Genomic DNA, 18,617 nt, shown 5'->3' on the forward strand with positions numbered 1-18,617 from the left:
CTTAATTCCGTCACCCCGACGGGCCTAAATGAATTTATCAATTATGGCGTCTTCCTTAACCCATGAAATCTCCACCTAATTTTCAGTCATCTGTTACGCTTCGCATTCTTTCCTTGCCTCTTGGTAGTATCTATAACCACATAATAATAATAATAAATTTTTTTACTCAACTATACTATGCCAGTTATCAATCTAACTCATATTGCTTTTCTTCCCTCATCCCCTCACCCTACATCACCACTTCACTCCAACCCAGCCGAATTATTACATGTCTAATATAATGGAGCACAAATTAATATCCATTTTCCCTTTATAATCACCATCCACTCACACTACGGATGTGAGTCATATTTATACATATCCACTTTCACATTCACCATTTGTATTTTTTTCACAATTTGGCACGGCTCTGCTTTTTATTGTTTTTTACTGTGTTATGTATAAATGTGCACCCACATGTCTCCTTCACCTGTGCATATATATGCACAGGTCTTAGGTCTCCTTTTATTTATTTATATAACTTTCAAACGTCACTATACGCACTATTTACTCAGCATATTGCTATTTTCACTATAGGAAGAATTGAGTTTATGAACAAACATCCACATGACATATGTATTATCAATCATAATATTAAATGCCAATGCAATACTGTGCCTAGCATGCAGCACTTCCTACCATATATACGCATATATGTTTTTAGCTAGTGCTTCTACTGTTCTGGGGACTTTTTACCTCCATCTCATACAATTAATTAATTAATTTCGCCACATATATTCTCCCTACGGGGTTTAATAAGGTCATAATTATTATAAGAATTCTACGCTGTTCTGAAAATCAAACATAATCATTTCTCCCAGTCAATACCCTTTCACCTTCCTTTTCCTTCCTCCTTCCATCTGTTAAATGTATTTATCAATTAATTAGAAACCTTCCATTTAACTTATTTCAGGATGCTTTTTAGCCTCAACATGCACTTCCAATTAGGCTCAGATCCTACTCCCTCCCATTTTTCACCTGCCCCCATTTGGGATTGGCTAAGAATCATTTAAATACTGAACGCCAGAGCACACGCCAGAGCACACCTCTACACCGATTGAGAAAGCTTCCTAAGTGAAACGTACGTCTCGGTGTCCTAGGACCCCGCTGTGTACAAGCGGGACCCTGCACGCTTCACACATATCTACTTGGCTACTACTACTGCCCTGACAGCGCGATATTCCCAGCGCTGCACCCGGGAACCGGTGTCCGTGAGTTACCAACAGCCCTCAGGGCAATACTGTCATTATCTGCTTTTTAATGGTTGGAATTACAGGGTTATGGCAATACAACCCCCTACCTATATTTATTGATATCACATGTTGATTCACCTAGGCACTAAATTGTGAACCCGTATTGCATGGAGGATTTCTTTCTGCAATTACCTCACCCTGTCACCCTGCCTATACCAGTTGATGCCATATTTAAATGTATTGATCTACCTTAGGTTTTAAAGTGTGACTCCGTATTTATAGGGGATTCTTTCCTTCATATATATTTTCACCCTGTCACATACGTGGGACTTGTTCCCTCCATTTAAAAAATTTCAACATTGAACATAGTGTATTTGGGTAAGGTCGACACATAGTGTGTGCCGACACAAGACTATAGACCAGGACTGCAATCTAAACCATTGTGTATATTCCATCATAGATATCCATCTGATTGGGAGTTGTATGCACTAAATTGTGAACCTGTATTGCATGGAGGATTTCTCTCTCCAATTACCCCACCCTGTCACCCTGCCTATACCAGTTTATGCTATATTTGAATGTATTGATTGACTTAAGGTTTTAAAGTGTGACTCCGTATTTATAGGGGATTCTTTCCTTCATATATATTCTCACCCTGTCACATACGTGGGACTTGTTCCCTCCATTCATCAAAAATTTCAACATTGAATATAGTGTATTTGGGTAAGGTCGACACATAGTGTGTGCCGACACAAGACTATAGACCAGGACTGCAATCTAAACCATTGTGTATATTCCATCATAGATATCCATCTGATTGGGAGTTGTATGCACTAAATTGTGAACCTGTATTGCATGGAGGATTTCTCTCTCCAATTACCCCACCCTGTCACCCTGCCTATACCAGTTTATGCTATATTTGAATGTATTGATTGACTTAAGGTTTTAAAGTGTGACTCCGTATTTATAGGGGATTCTTTCCTTCATATATATTCTCACCCTGTCACATACGTGGGACTTGTTCCCTCCATTCATCAAAAATTTCAACATTGAATATAGTGTATTTGGGTAAGGTCGACACATAGGGTGTGCCGACACAAGACTACAGACCAGGACTGCATTCTAAACCATTGTGTATATTCTATCATAGATATCCATCTGACTGGGAGTTGTATCAATTTGTGTTAGCCCATTTCTTTCTTGGGCTTGCGGCCAATTAGAGCAAGATATTCAGTCTTATGTGAAGTACAGATTGTGCATTTTCTGAAATCTCCTCCTTTTTTACTACCTTTGCACGGTATAGCAGCGACCCACTAGGAACAATACCAGAGTGCACCCTGTGCTTCCTTCTGCAATTCACTACCCAGATATACCGCTCAACCATTGTTCACTACGTCTACATGCGTACACACTGGACAGTAGCGTATACCTGGGATTAAAGTGAAATTGCTCTTCTTTTCTGGCATCTCCCATAGTCGGGGTTCTCTCATCCCCAGGGGACCCATTACCTGACTCTGCGCTGTCACTGTATAACAGGGCCAGGTTGGTCACCCCTGGAGACAGCAGAAACCTCCTTTTTGTCTTAACTCCTGTACCTGTGACACTCGCAGAGTCCGCTCAACTGTGCAGTTGTCCGGTTGCCACCATATGCACAGGCAGCAGCCACTAGGCGAGCATTTTCAACCCAGGTACTTCACCACAATTCTCAATTTCTCTTGGATCTTGCAGTCCAATTAGAGTGAGATTATACACAGTTTTCGACCATTAGAAAGTAATTAAGATAACAATAAGTTGTACTGCCAGACAGTGTGCCATTTGTTACGCATTTATTAGATATGTGCTTATGATAACCAATATGGTTAATTGAAGACGTGCTTAGTCTGAAATAATCCTTTACAGGAATACGCTGATATTACAGCCATATTGAATAGAGGCATTTAGCCCATTTTCAGACCCAGATATCATATTTTCACGATCTTTTCTCAATTTTTTTCTATTCATGTTATCTGTATGTCCTCGTCTCATGTTCGTCTCTTGATCCATTAACAGGATCAATTTTAGTATTAATAAAGTTGATATTTTAGACTGATACGTTAATATTATAGAAGGCAGTGCCCCACCCGGGAGTTTCTTTCCTGATATTCTCCCTTGAATATCAACCCGTTTCCAATTGTACTTACCATACTCCCCGGGAGCACCTCCACAACGAGATTATAACATAATTTACTCACTCACATGTTGACTGGAGTTTAACCTTCTTACCTGCTAGCAAATCAGTCCTGTGCACCTGGCCCCCATCCCCTCCCCCTTTCCCCATTTTTCCAAGTATGGAATTACCCAGTTCCTCTCCGCTAAGGTTGTAACTTGCACACTGGTTGTGTCTCCCAAGGTGCATAACCTTACATTTATCTACATTGAACCTCATCTTCCATTTTTTTGCCCACTCATCTAGAATTGCAAGATCATTTTGTAGCAGGGTGACATCTTCTGATGATTTGATGACTTTGCTAAGTTTTGTATCGTCCGCAAAGATGGATACATTGCTGAGTAACTCTATCCCAATATCGTTAATAAAAATGTTAAACAAAATGGGCCCCAAAACCGAACCCTGGGGCACTCCACTTAGTACCGGTATCATATCTGATACGGCACCATTCACAACCACTCTTTGTTCTCTATTATACCACTTTCGCATCGCCGACACGTTTTAAAAACGGTATTTAAAATTGTAATTAAAACGGGTCAGAGCCTTAACATTGCCGCAGATTACCGTTTTAAATACCGGTTTATACCCCTTTCACATCGCACTTTTAAAACGGTAAATTGCCGTTTTTTTTTCCCTTTTTAAAACGTTTAAGCCTGCACTGTGAATGCATAGCATTGTACACATTCACATTGCACAAAAAACGGCAAGGAACCGTGTAGGACTCTGCTTTTTACACGGTTCGAAATGCCAGTTAACTTTAAACGGTAAATCGGCTGTGGTGTATTCACAGTGCAGGCTTAAACGTTTTAAAAAGGGAAAAAAACGGCAATTTACCGTTTTAAAAGTGTGATGTGAAAGGGGTATTACATAACCAATTCCCTACCCATCTGCAGATATTTTCACCCAATCCTAGGTTCTCCATTTTATTAATCAATCTCTTGTGTTTGACAGTATCAAATGCTTTAGCGAAATCTAGGAAAATCACATCTACAGCATTTCCATTATCGAGGTTTTTGCTAACTTCTTCATAGAACCCTAGTAGATTAGTTTGGCATGAACGATTTTTCACGAACCCATGTTGGTTAGTACTGAGTAGACGGTGATGATCTAAATATTCCTGGATACCATCCCTTAAAAATCCTTCAAATAGTTTACCCACAATTGATGTTAAACTAACGGGTCTGTAATTAGTGGGATCTTCCTTTTTTGAATATTGGCACTACCTCTGCTATTCTCCAATCTTTTGGTACTATACCTGACGATAGTGACTTGCTAAAGATATAATGTAGGGGGGTAGCTAGTTCATCCCTTAATTCCATTAATACCCTCGGATGAATCCCATCTGGCCCTGGTGACTTATTTGTTTTGAGTTTGCTTAGCCTCAGTATTATTTCCTTCGGTGTGAAATCCACAATGAGATCTGGCTTATTTGTCCCGTTTGTGGTAAATGTTCGTTCCACAGTCTGCTCTCCCTTAGTAAATACTGATGAGAAGAACTCATTTAACAGTTTTGCTTTTCCCTTGTCCTCAGTAAAGGCCCCCATACACTATGAGATTTATCTGACCTGTAAAATTGCATCTGATTTCCCCTGAACTTCCCCAGCAGCTTCCCAGGAGGCCTACATACAATTTGACACTTGATGTGCCATTTTTTTCATCCAATTTGCGTCAGATAAATCACATGATTTATCTGACGCAAATTGGATGTGCCATGAGATTTATCTGATGGGATGGCTCTAGGGAGTGGCCTAAACGGTGCTATACCTTACAGGTATTACTGTTCTGCTCATTATCACACAAAAGACACAGGGGTTTGAAAGCTAAATTTTGGTCTATTTAATTACCGTTTTCAAGCTCATACAAACAGTAAATGGTACGTACCTAAATAATCTCCACCAGCACAGGTCGTCAGCTCCCCGCTGCGTGTCCGAGTCCAATGATGTCACTGTCCAAACTGGCCGGTATACATCGCTGGACGGTGACGTCATTGGACTCGGACACGCAGCGGGGAGCTGACGACCTGGGCGCGGCGTTGGTGGAGATTATTTAGGTATGTACCATTTACTGTTTATATGAGCTTGAAAACGGTCATTAAATAGACCGAAACGTAGCTTTCAGAGCACTGTGTCCACAGTGAAAGATGAAATAACCAATCAGAAAGCTGCAACCCTAATCGCTTCCATCGCTCTACCTACCTTCCCCAGCGCCGCCATGTTGGAGGTGGGAGGGGCCAGTTCCGTGCGTGCCGTCACAGCATAATGATGTCGGGCGGGACTGGAGCCGGGCAGCAGCACACAACAGGGCGGGAGCCGCGGGACAGCGTGAGTTAAGCGGCAGGCTGAAAACGGCAAAGAGTGCCGTGGTCGGTGCCGAAATTTAATTAAATGCCCCGACTCCCCCTGTGCAGCACTCCGTGTCTGCCCTGCCGCTGCCTGTCATATATTTTGACAGGCGCAGGCTGCGGCAGCCAGCAGCCCACAGCCCGCAGTTACACTACTGAGTGTACAGACTTGGAGGAGGGGAGGAAGCGCCTTTAAGGGCCGGCGCCTACCTGCTTTGCAGGCTGTGCTGAGCGGGTAGCGCCGGCCCTGATATGGGGTTAAGGACCTATTGACCGGGTATGGGGGGCACAGAGTGTAGGACATGGGGGTAAGGACCCAGTGACAGGGAATAAAGGGCATAAAGTGTGGTACATGGGGATAAGGGCCCAGTGACAGGGTATAGGGGGCATAGAGTGTGCTACATGGGGTAAAAGCCCAGCGATGTAGTATAGGGGGCATACGGCTTGGTACATGGGAATTAGGGCCCAGTGACAGGTTATAGGGAACATATAGTGTGGTACACTATCTCCCCCCCCCCCATTCATGTATGGGCACAGTTATAGGGTACAGAGAGTGTGGTGAGGGTCTAGTGATGAGACTTTTTTTTTTATCTGTAACTCATTTACTTGTTTGCTCTGTGATTGTGTGTATATATATATATATATATATATATATATATATATATATATATATATATATATATATATATATATATATATATATACATACACACACACACATACACAGAGCAAACAAGTAAATGAGTCACAGATAAAAAACAAAAACGTCTAACCTGCTCATCACTAGACCCTCACACTCTAGTGGGAGTCCGGGCTCTGCTAACCGAGCCTTCATCCAGCAGCAGAGGAGAGGGGGGAGTGCTGTCATATATCAGCAGAGCAGGGGGGGAAGTCCGGGCTGAGGGCTCTGCTGCGTGCCTGCGTGTGCTGAGTTGACATCTAGCAGCAGCAGCACGGAAGATTTTCCCTGCCGCCCTCTGACCTCTTCTTTCCGTGGTGCCTGTCACTTCCTGTGACAGGTTACAGCTGCTGCTGCTTCTACACTGGGGGCTGGAGGAGGTCCACAGCGCCGGAGGGAGGTACCCGGAGATATATCGGATCTGAAACATCGTGGGTGCTAAAAAGCACCCAAGATGTGCCCAGATTCCGATATATCTTATCTTCAGCAGGTCCGACGCCCTGATCCGATCTGATGCGCACAGGACCGCGCATCAGATCAGATCAGATGTCAAACACATGCGATTTTCGGCCGATTTCATCCGATTTATCGGCCCAAAGGGCCGAAATCGGATGAAATCGGCCGAAAATCGCATAGTGTATGGGGGCCTTAACACTTTTTCCACTAGTATCAGTTCGTGTGCCTATGTTTTCCTTAATTAAAAGTTTACTATTTATGTATTTAAAAAACTTCTTTGGGTTGGTTTTGCTTTCAGTCGCTATGCACTCTTCATATAATATTTTAGCTGCTTTGATTACCCCTTTACAAGTTTTGTTTGATTCTTTGTATTTTGCGAACGCCTCCTCATTCAAGTAATTTTTATAGAATTTAAAGGCTCTGGTTTTATTGTTGATAGCAGACCTTTTATTGTTGATAGCTGATATCCTTACAAAGAAATAAGCATCAAATATGGTTTGAGGTAACCTGTTTAAAAAAGGGGCAGACTAGATGGACCAAGTGGTTCTTATCTGCCGTCAAATTCTATGTTTCTAAGTAAAGGGATGTAGTGGGTGAGTAAGGGCTATTTCACACACTTCGGCTCCTGCCGGGCGGCGAAAACCAGCACGGCCAGGAAGCCGTGCTGCACACATCAGTTTAGAATGGAGGGGATGGCCATAGCCCGGCAGCAATCCCTTCCAGTGGCGGGATCCGGCTGCAACCGGACGGCCGGGCCGTGGCCGTCCCGTGTGAATGGACACAATAGTGTCCAGTCACAACTACTGTGCACGGCTTCCTATGGGATATATGGGGGCAGTATGGGATATATGGGGTCAGTATGGGATATATGGGTAGTGTTCATTCTAGCACCCGCTATATTTGAAAACACATGCAGTTCCTCTTCCCTGCCTGAGGTGTTGCTGTCTGCTGTAGTGCTTCTAGCACAGTGTGGTCTGTATATCAGCACTGATATGCAAACCAGATCTGTGCTAGAATCACCACAGCAGGGAAGAGGAACTCCATGGGTTTTTAAATATGGCAGGTGCTAGAATGAACACCATATGGGGTCAGTAAGGGGTGTAGTGGGTCAGTATGGGATATGAGGTCAGTATGGGGGTGCAATGTAATAGAGGTGTAGAGGGTCAGTAAGGGGTGTAGTTGTCAGTATGAGATATTTGGGGTCAGTAAGGGGGTGTAGCAGATCAGTAAGGGGGATTACCGGGTCAGTATGGGAGTATAGCGGTTCAGTATGGGATATATGGAGTCAGTAAGGGGGAGTACCGGGTCAGTATGAGATATTTGGGGTCAGTAAGGGGGTGTAGCAGATCAGTAAGGGGGATTACCAGGACAGTATGGGAGCATAGCGGGTGAGTATGGGATATATGGAGTCAGTAAGGGGGAGTACCGGGTCAGTATGAGATATTTGGGGTCAGTAAGGGGGTGTAGTGGATCAGTATGGGATATTTTGGGTCAGTAAGGGGGATTACCGGGTCAGTATGCAATATTTGGAGTCAGTATGGGGTGTGGCGTGTCGGTATGGGTCAGTATGGGATATATGGGGTCAGTAAGGGGTGTAGCGGATTAGTATGGGATATTTGGGGTCAGTAAGGGGGAGTACCGGGTCAGTATGGGATATTTGGGGTCAGCATGGGATGTAGCGGGTCAGTATGGGATATATGGGGTCAGTAAGGGGTTTAGCGGATTAGTATGGGATATTTGGGGTCAGTAAGGGGGATTACCGGGTCAGTATGGGATATTTGGGGTCAGTATGGGGTGTAGAGGGTCAGTATGGGATATATGGGGTCAGTAAGGGGTGTAGCGGGTCGGTATGGGGTCAGTAAGGGGGTGTAGCAGGTCAGTATGGGGGTGTAGCAGGTCAGTATAGGACATATGGGGTAAGTACGGAGGGTAGCGGCTCAGTATAGGATATATGGGGTCAGTATGGGGGTAGCCGGTCAGTATGGAGGTGTAGAGGGTCAGTATAGGATACATGGGGTCAGTACAGGGGGTAGCGGGTCAGTATGGGGGTGTAGAGGGTCAGTATAGGATATATGGGGTCAGTACAGGGGGTAGCGGGTCAGTATGGAGGTGTAGAGGGTCAGTATAGGATATATGGGGTCAGTACGGGGGGTAGCGGGTCAGTATGGGGGTGTAGAGGGTCAGTATAGGATATATAGGGTCAGTAAGGGGGTGTAGAGGGTCAGTATAGGATATATGGGGTCAGTACGGGGGGTAGCGGGTCAGTATGGGGGTGTAAAGGGTCAGTATAGGATATATGGGGTCAGTATGGAGGTGTAGCGGGTCAGTATAGGACATATGGGGTCCGTAGGGGGGTAGCGGGTCAGTATGGGGTGTAGTGGGTCAGTATAGGATATATGGAGTCAGTACGGAGGGTAGCAGGTCAGTACAGGATATATGGGGTCAGTACAGGATATATGGGGTCAGTACAGTGAGTAGCGGGTCAGTATGGGGGTGTAGAGGGTCAGTATGGGATATATGGGGTCAGTACAGGGGGTAACGGGTCAGTATGGGGGTGTAGAGGGTCAGTATAGTATATATGGGGTCAGTACAGAGGGTAGCGGGTCAGTATGGGGGTGTAGAGGGTCAGTATAGGATATATGGGGTCAGTACGGGGGGTAGCTGGTCAGTATGGGAGTGTAGAGCAGGGGTGGGGAACCTTTTGGGGTCCATGGGCCGTTTGCATTGAGGCATAATGCCTTGGGTGCCATAAAAAAAAAAACGTACAAAACGTCCTGCGGCAGCCGTCCCACGCTCCGACAGCTGCCACAGGTTACAAGTCGCCGGTCTGTGTGGTCCGGCGTCTGTGCAGGGAGTCTCATACAGGGAAATATCGCGAGAGGTCGGTAGCTCTCAAGATTTCCCCTGTACTTGACTCGTACAGACGTCGGGCGAGTGGGCTGGCCACTAAGACCGGCTCCAGGGGCCGTATACGGCCCCCACCGCTGCTGTAGAGGGTCAGTATAGGATAGGGATGGACATCGCCATCGATGGCAATTCTGCAACTGGCCATCGATAGTGCTAAACTATGCAATGAATGACCATCAATATGTTTACATACCGATGTTCATCCATTGTGTTTGATTAATTGGCCTATGGGCCAATCAAGACTCAGGGGCGAGCTATGCTCAGTGTCCCAGCGGTTAGGTCTAAATTGTAGTGGGCTAAAGAAACTCGGGGAGGAGAGGGGTGGAGAGAGGAGGAGCAAGGGCGGAAGAAGGGTCCCAAACTGACGCTCACCGCGCTTCGGGCAAGGTGGCTCGCTCCGCTCGCCACCTGGTTACTAAAGGCAACCAATTGTGGCGTGGATAGTGAGGGAGCAAGCCCCCCGGCCATTCTCCCTGGGTATGGAAGGTCCTTTAGCCCACTACAATTTAGTATCTACCGTGTCCCGGCACTTTGGGGAAAAAAAGCAAGACATCGTTTTGCTGTTCCATCGACGGAGGGAAACCATCTGTTTCTCCCAAATCGAATGGCAAAAGTATTCGACATCGGCCATGAACCATCGATGATTCCGAATCGTCGATGGCCATACCTAGTATAGGATATATGGGGTCAGTAAGGGGGTGTAGCGGGTCAGTATGGGGTGTAGTGGGTCAGTATAGGATATATGGGGTCAGTGAGGTGGTGTAGCGGGTCAGTATAAGATATATTGTGTCAGTAAGGGGGTGTAGCGGATCAGAATAAGGGTGTGGAGGGTGAGTATAGGATATATGGGGTCAGTATGGGGGTGTAGAGGGTCAGTATAGGATATATGGGGTCATTAAGGGGGTTCAGCAGGTCAGTATGGGGGTGTAGTGGGTCAGTATAGGATATATAGGGTCAGTAAGGGGGTGTAGCGGGTCAGTATGGGGGTGTAGTGAGTCAGTATAGGATATATGGGGTCAGTATGGGGGTGTAGAGGGAAAGTATGGGGTGTAGAGGGTCAGTATAGGATATACAGGGTCAGTGAGGGGGTGTAGCGGGTCAGTACGGGGTGTAGAGGGTCAGTATAGGATATATGGAGTCAGTATGTGGGTGTAGATGGTCAGTATAGGATATATGGGGTCAGTTAGGGAAGTAGCGGGTCAGTATGAGATATATGGGGTCAGTAAGGGGGTGTAGCGGGTCAGTATGGGGTGTAGTGGGTCAGTATAGGATATATGGGGTCATTAAGGGGTGTAGCGGTTCAGTATAGGATATATGGGGTCAGTATGGGGGTGTAGCGGTTCAGTATTAGGTGTAGTGGGTCAGTATAGGATATAAGGGGTCAGTAAGGTGGTGTAGCGGGTCTGAATGGGGGGTGTAGAGGGTCAGTATAGAATATATGGGGACAGTATAGGATATAAGGGGTCAGTAAGGGGTTGTAACGGGTCAGTATGGGGTGTAGAGGGTCAGTATGGGATATATGGGGTCAGAATGGGGTGTAGTGGGTCAGTATAGGATAAATGGGGTCAGTAAGGGGGTGTAGTGGGTCAGTATAGGATATATGGGGTCAGTATGGGATATATGGGGTCAGTAAGGGGGTTTAGCAGGTCAGTATGGGGTGTAGAGGGTCAGTATAGGATATATGGGGTCAGTAAGGGGGTGTAGTGGGTCAGTATGGGGTGTAGTGGGTCAGTATAGGATATATGGGAGCAGTAAGGGGGGTAGCGGGTCAGAATGGGGTGTAGTGGGTCAGTATAGGATATATGGGGTCAGTAAGGGGGTGTAGTGAGTCAGTATAGGATATATGGGGTCAGTACGTGGGTTAGTATGGGATATATGGGTTAAGTAAGGGGGTGTAGGTGTTCAGTATGGGGGTGTAGTGGGTCAGTATAGGATATATGGGGGCAGTATGGGGGTGTAGCGGTTCAGTATGGGGTGTAGTGGGTCAGTATAGAATATATGGGGTCAGTATAGAATATATGGGGTCAGTACGGGGGGTTAGCGGGTCAGTATAGGATATATGGGGTCAGTATAGGATATATGGGGTCAGTACGGGGGGTAGCGGGTCAGTATGGGGGTGTAGAGGGTCAGTATCGGATATATGGGGTCAGTATGGGGATGTAGAGGGTCAGTATTGGATATATGGGGTCAGTACAGGGGGTAGCGGGTCAGTATGGGGGTGTAGAGGGTCAGTATAGGATATATGGGGTCAGTATAGGATATATGGGGTCAGTATGGGGGGTAGCGGGTCAGTATGGGGGTGTAGAGGGTCAGTATAGGATATATGGGGTCAGTATAGGATATATGGGGTCAGTACGGGGGGTAGCGGGTCAGTATGGGGGTGTAGAGGGTCAGTATGGGGGTGTAGAGGGTCAGTATAAGATGTATAGGGGTGTAGTGGGTCAGTATGGGATATATGGGGTCAGTACAGGGGGTAGCAGGTCAGTAAGGGGGTGTAGAGGGTCAGTATAGGATATATGGGGTCAGTAAGGGGGTGTAGAGGGTCAGTATAGGATATATGGGGTCAGTACAGGGGGTAGCGGGTCAGTATGGGGGTGTAGAGGGTCAGTATAGGATATATGGGGTCAGTATAGGATATATGGGGTCAGTACGGGGGGTAGCGGGTCAGTATGGGGGTGTAGAGGGTCAGTATAGGATATATGGGGTCAGTATAGGATATATGGGGTCAGTACGGGGGGTAGCGGGTCAGTATGGGGGTGTAGAGGGTCAGTATCGGATATATGGGGTCAGTATAGGATATATGGGGTCAGTACAGGGGGTAGCAGGTCAGTAAGGGGGTGTAGAGGGTCAGTATAGGATATATGGGGTCAGTAAGGGGGTGTAGAGGGTCAGTATAGGATATATGGGGTCAGTACAGGGGGTAGCGGGTCAGTACGGGGGGTAGCGGGTCAGTATAGGATATATGGGGTCAGTAAGGGGGTGTAGAGGGTCAGTACGGGGGGTAGCGGGTCAGTATGGGGGTGTAGAGGGTCAGTATAGGATGTAGAGGGTCAGTATAGGATATATGGGGTCAGTATAGGATATATGGGGTCAGTACGGGGGGTAGCAGGTCAGTATGGGGGTGTAGAGGGTCAGTATAGGATATATGGGGTGTAGAGGGTCAGTATAGGATATATGGGGTCAGTATGGGGGTGTAGTGGGTCAGTAAGGGGGTGTAGAGGGTCAGTATAGGATATATGGGGTAGCAGGTCAGTACGGGGGGTAGCGGGTCAGTATAGGGTCAGTATAGGATATATGGGGTCAGTAAGGGGGTGTAGAGGGTCAGTATAGGATATATAGGGTCAGTAAGGGGGTATAGTGGGTCAGTAAGGGGGTGTAGAGCGTCAGTATAGGATATATGGGGTCAGTACGGGGGGTAGCAGGTCAGTATGGGGGTGTAGAGAGTCAATATAGGATATATGGGGTCAGTAAGGGGGTGCAGAAGGTCAGTATAGGATATATGGGGTCAGTAAGGGGGTGTAGAGGGTCAGTATAGGATATATGGGGTCAGTACGGGGGGGGGGTAGCGGGTCAGTATAGGGGTGTAGAGGGTCAGTACGGGATATATGGGGTCAGTACGGGGGGTAGGTCAGTATGGGGGTGTAGAGGGTCAGTATAGGATATATGGGGTCAGTAAGGGGGTGTAGAGGGTCAGTATAGGATATATGGGGTCAGTACGGGGGGCAGCGGGTCAGTATAGGGGTGTAGAGGGTCAGTACGGGATATATGGGGTCAGTACGGGGGGTAGCGGGTCAGTATAGGATATATGGGGTCAGTAAGGGGTTGTAGAGGGTCAGTATAGGATATATGGGGTCAGTACGGGGGGTAGCGGGTCAGTATAGGATATATGGGGTCAGTAAGGGGTTGTAGAGGGTCAGTATAGGATATATGGGGTCAGTATAGGATATATGGGGTCAGTATAGGATATATGGGGTCAGTATAGGATATATGGGGTCAGTAAGGGGGTGTAGAGGGTCAGTATAGGATATATGGGGTAAGTATAGGATATATGGGGTCAGTAAGGGGGTGTAGAAGGTCAGTATAGGATATATGGGGTCAGTAAGGGGGGGGTAGCGGGTCAGTATAGGATATATGGGGTCAGTAAGGGGTTGTAGAGGGTCAGTATAGGATATATGGGGTCAGTATAGGATATATGGGGTCAGTATAGGATATATGGGGTCAGTAAGGGGGTGTAGAGGGTCAGTATAGGATATATGGGGTCAGTAAGGGGGTGTAGAGGGTCAGTATAGGATATATGGGGTCAGTAAGGGGGTGTAGAGGGTCAGTATAGGATATATGGGGTCAGTAGTGGGTCAGTATAGGGGTGTAGAGGGTCAGTATAGGATATATGGGGTCAGTAAGGGGGTGTAGAGGGTCAGTATAGGATATATGGGGTCAGTACGGCGGGTATCGGGTCAGTATAGGATATATGGGGTCAGTACAGCGGGTAGCGGGTCAGTATAGGATATATGGGGTCAGTAAGGGGGTGTAGAGGGCCGGTATAGGATATATGGGGTCAGTAAGGGGGTGTAGAGGGTCAGTATAGGATATATGGGGTCAGTATAGGGGTGTAGAGGGTCAGTATAGGATATATGGGGTCAGTATGGGGGTGTAGAGGGTCAGTTTAGGATATATGGGGTCAGTAAGGGGGTGTAGAGGGTCAGTATAGGATATATGGGGTCAGTAAGGGGGTGTAGAGGGTCAGTATAGGATATATGGGGTCAGTAAGGGGGTGTAGAGGGTCAGTATAGGATATATGGGGTCAGTATGGGGGTGTAGTGGGTCAGTATAGGATATATGGGGTCAGTATAGGATATATGGGGTCAGTATGGGGGTGTAGAGGGTCAGTATAGGATATATGGGGTCAGTATGGGGGTGTAGAGGGTCAGTATAGGATATATGGGGTCAGTATGGGGGTGTAGAGGGTCAGTATAGGATATATGGGGTCAGTACGGCGGGTAGCGGGTCAGTATGGGGGTGTAGAGGGTCAGTACGGGATATATGGGGTCAGTATGGGGGTGTAGAGGGTCAGTACGGGATACAGGAAGGGAGAGGAATGGCTGCAGGCAGTTATACCGGAAGTATTACACACAGTGCATTAATAACGGTGACCCGGAGCCGTGCGGTGTGACCCTGCTGCTGCCGGCATACAGAGAACACATCGTCCCGGCGGCTTCCCCTCACACACTACCCGGTTGCCAGCACTTACCATGGCGCCCTCGTTGTCTCCTCTCCTCACTGCGCAGCCGATCACATGGGGGCGGCACCAACCTGAGAAGACACTCACCTTAGCCAATCATACAGCAGAACTCTCCTGAGTGACAGTTAACGCTACCAATCACAGAGTGAGAGATGAACCTATAGCTCTGTTGCAACCACTATTCTACTCTCTATGATCACGCAGACTGGAGGACCGTAGTCAATGAGGGTAGATACAAGCGAAAACAGAGTGGCACTCCAAAGACTTGACGATAATCCAATATATTTAATGTAGCAAAAATCAACAACGTTTCAATGCCGACTAGGGCATTTTCATCAAGGCTAACAAATAACAGAGACAATGTCCTACCTTATATGCACGCAAAGAACTCCGCTTTGCCGCGAACGGGACCACGCACCCGAGCGGCACTCTGTTTTCGCATATATATATATATAAAGGCTATTTCTCGATTTAAAAAAAAAAAGAGGTGAATTTAAGTAAGACAAAAATAACAGATGTGGGTGGGGGCTTCCAACAGGGCATCAGTCATACCAAATGTTTATTGCATTCATGATACCTCAGAAGATTGCCCTCTCCTAGAGGAACACAATGCTCTGCTCCTGCACTTCCGTCTCATGTAGGATTACCATCACCTGTGTTGAACAGGTTAATTGGTGAGATAGGTGCTTCACCACAGGTGCTGGCAATCATACACCAAGAGGGAAGTACAGGAGCAGAGCATTGTGTCCTCCTGGAGAGGGGCATGCTGGGAGATATGTTATTATGAATTGTCCAGACATTTATGTCGTTGGGTTGAGCGAGCTGCTTGGATTTCCGAATACTCTATAAATGTCTCCTTTCTGTGGGGCTGGTCTACTATCAATAAATGGGCCCCATGTTTTATAAAAACGAGATGTAGGAACGGTGACATTTTTGAGGGTGTCCTACCTATTGTAAAACATGTATTTTAACAATAAGGTTCCAACTTCCGTCACTGTGGGGAGGTGTGGTTTTATCCAGGCGTTTAGAATGACTTTTTTTGCCGCAGTGACCACCTGAGCATACAGGAGAGAAATGCCTTAGGCAAAAGCAAAGGATGGGATGATACAATAATTAAACCCACTGATAAGGGGGGAGGGGGTGTTGTCCCGTGGTCTCAAGAAATACACAAAAGAGCTACAGCAACAATTGGGAGATAGGTCCTGTTACAAAAAATAGATTTTCAATCCCAACAATGACTGCATGGAAATATACCAAGAGATGCTAAATGAATCGGTAAAAGGACGGCACCATTACCAAGACACACTGTGAATGTTTGGAGGTTAAGACAGTGTCAAAATCGACATATACCTATTAACAAAAGTTCACAAATGTGAGAAGAATCCTCCTGGGAGGCCCATTGTCTCATGGATGGGGGTCTCACTGAGAAAACAAGCAAATTTGTGGATTTCTATCTAAGAAAATACATCATCATTTTACCATCATATTTCTGGATTCTGGTACCATGGATGTACTCAACAAAAATCAGGACATCATTCTGAATAACAACTCATGGCTCATCACATGCGACATTGAGAATCTGTACACTAGCATCATCCATGGATTCGGCATACAAGCCACAAAATATTTTAAAAGCATGGACAGTGAAGTACCCCTCAATGAATTTATTATCAAACTGTTACGCTTCGTACTAACCAAAAATTATTTCGTATGCGAAGACCACTTATACCACCAGGTACAGGGAACCGCGATGGGGAGCACTTGTGCCCCCACGTATGTGAACCTGTACCTGGGGTGGTGGGAATGAGAGCATGTTTTATTATGGCTTCGATACATAGACGACATGATCATCATATGGGTGTTAGCGTCTCTGACGCTCGGCGGCCGGGGGCGGGTGCACAGGAGGTGCACACTGCGCTTCCGCCCGGCTCAGCCGAGCGTCCGGCGGTCGCTTCCGCCCGGCGGGGTGACATCACTTCCGCCCGGCGCGGGCGTCACAGTATGAGCTCCCGGCTTTCCCCTGCAGCCGCCTAGCGGTTGCCTGGTAACAGGGGACGCCGGGAGTCGCGCGCTCGGCCACCTGATGGTGATTAGAAGCCGGGGGCTGGTCCCAACAGGGACATTCCATTGGCTGCAGTATCTCTTTTAAGGGATACTCACAGGCAAGATGGCTTGTTCTGACAGCTATCCTGGTCGCATCGCCTGTTCCCAGACCCTGTCTCCCAGTGTCTTGTTGGTCTCAGTCCTGGTGCATCCCTGCCACCGTGCGCCCTGCTCCCCCTCCTGGGATCACGTGAGTGCTCCTATTGGAGCTTTATTCTTTATCCTTTATTGTGGGCAGATTGCCTATTGCTTTTCAGTTACATTCTCTGGCTGCTCAGCCATTTCCTTGTTTAGGATTAGGTCCCTGTGTTCTCAGACTGACCCTGCTGGTCTCCGTTAGCAGCGGGGCTCATTCTGTATTTTTCTCTTTCTGTAGTAGGCAGGGCATTCCTCCTGTTATATTCCTCATTCGTTTTGGGGGATTCCTTTGTATTATATTGCATGGTGGTGATTCCCCGTGTTATCTCCCTTGTGTTTGCAACTCGGTAGCGTCACCGTCCTTGGCCTGGTGCCGGCAGTCAGGGTGTGTTATTTCAGTTAGGCCCTGTAGTTAGAGTCACCTTTTGTGTTACCTCTGACGATCGCTAGCCACTTGTCCCTACATAAGACCTAGCTGCATCGGGGCTGGAGCGGGCATAACTCGCTCCTTCGGACGCGGCGGCCACAGGTGAACACTAGCTCTCGCAGTGGCCAGTCATCTGCCAGAGGAACCCAACAGAGAGAGTGTAGGGTTCGCTGTGGCCGTCCTGACCGGCGGTCCCAGCTACGGGCTCACGCCTGACGTTCTACACCCAGCCATCCAGCCTAACATTATAACCGGCCATACAGGTTATATACATTTCCTTTTATATAGCAACCAATCAGGCAGAGTTAGAAATGAATCCCACTCCTCAGACATTTTCAGATCAGGTCCAGGGTTTGACTCAGATGGTGCGAGATTTATCTTTGAAAGTTACTTCTCAAGAACAGAGAATCCGATCTCCAGACCCAGGGGTGCTGGAACCAAAAGTTAATTTGCCTGACCGTTTTGCCGGGGATCGTAGGGCCTTTTTCAACTTCCGTGAGAGTTGTAAATAGTTTTTTTGACTTAGACCTCAGTCCTCTGGTTCAGAAGCTCAGCGACTGGGCTTAGTAATGTCGCTCCTGCAAGGAGATCCGCAGACCTGGGCCTTTGGTCTCCCGGCTGATAGTCCAGTCTTGGCAACGGTAGAGAGTTTCTTTATGTCCCTAGGCCTTCTCTACGATGATCCTGACAGAGAAGCTTCTGCAGAAACCCATCTCCGGGCCCTTAAACAGGGAAGGGACCCAGCAGAGGCTTACTGTACAGAATTCTGCCGTTGGTCTAATGACTGCGGCTGGAATGACTCTGCTTTACGGAGTCAATTCCGTTGTGGGCTTTCCGATGCCATCAAAGATAGCCTAATCCAGTATCCAGTACCTACCTCTCTAGATAA

General features: G+C 47.1%; 1 protein-coding gene across 4 annotated transcripts in view; it reads right to left on the reverse strand.

Annotated features, from left to right (window-relative positions):
* Positions 1-15,190, reverse strand: part of LOC146060553 (uncharacterized) — a 335,594-nt gene extending 320,404 nt beyond the window's left edge. Inside the window, exon 1 of one of the 4 annotated variants that reach the window (XM_083174016.1) lies at positions 15,070-15,190. In XM_083174016.1, coding sequence (XP_083030142.1) covers positions 15,070-15,072 — 3 coding nt within the window. In that variant the 5' untranslated portion in view covers positions 15,073-15,190. Of the gene's footprint in view, positions 1-5,633; positions 6,353-15,069 lie in introns of those variants that run through there. The other 3 variants (XM_083173934.1, XM_083174187.1, XM_083174102.1) reach the window with 3 other exon arrangements.
* Between the last annotated feature and the right edge of the window lie 3,427 nt (positions 15,191-18,617).

This window comes from Crinia signifera, chromosome 1 (assembly GCF_055691185.1).
Source record: "Crinia signifera chromosome 1, ASM5569118v1, whole genome shotgun sequence".
NCBI lineage: Eukaryota > Metazoa > Chordata > Amphibia > Anura > Myobatrachidae > Crinia > Crinia signifera.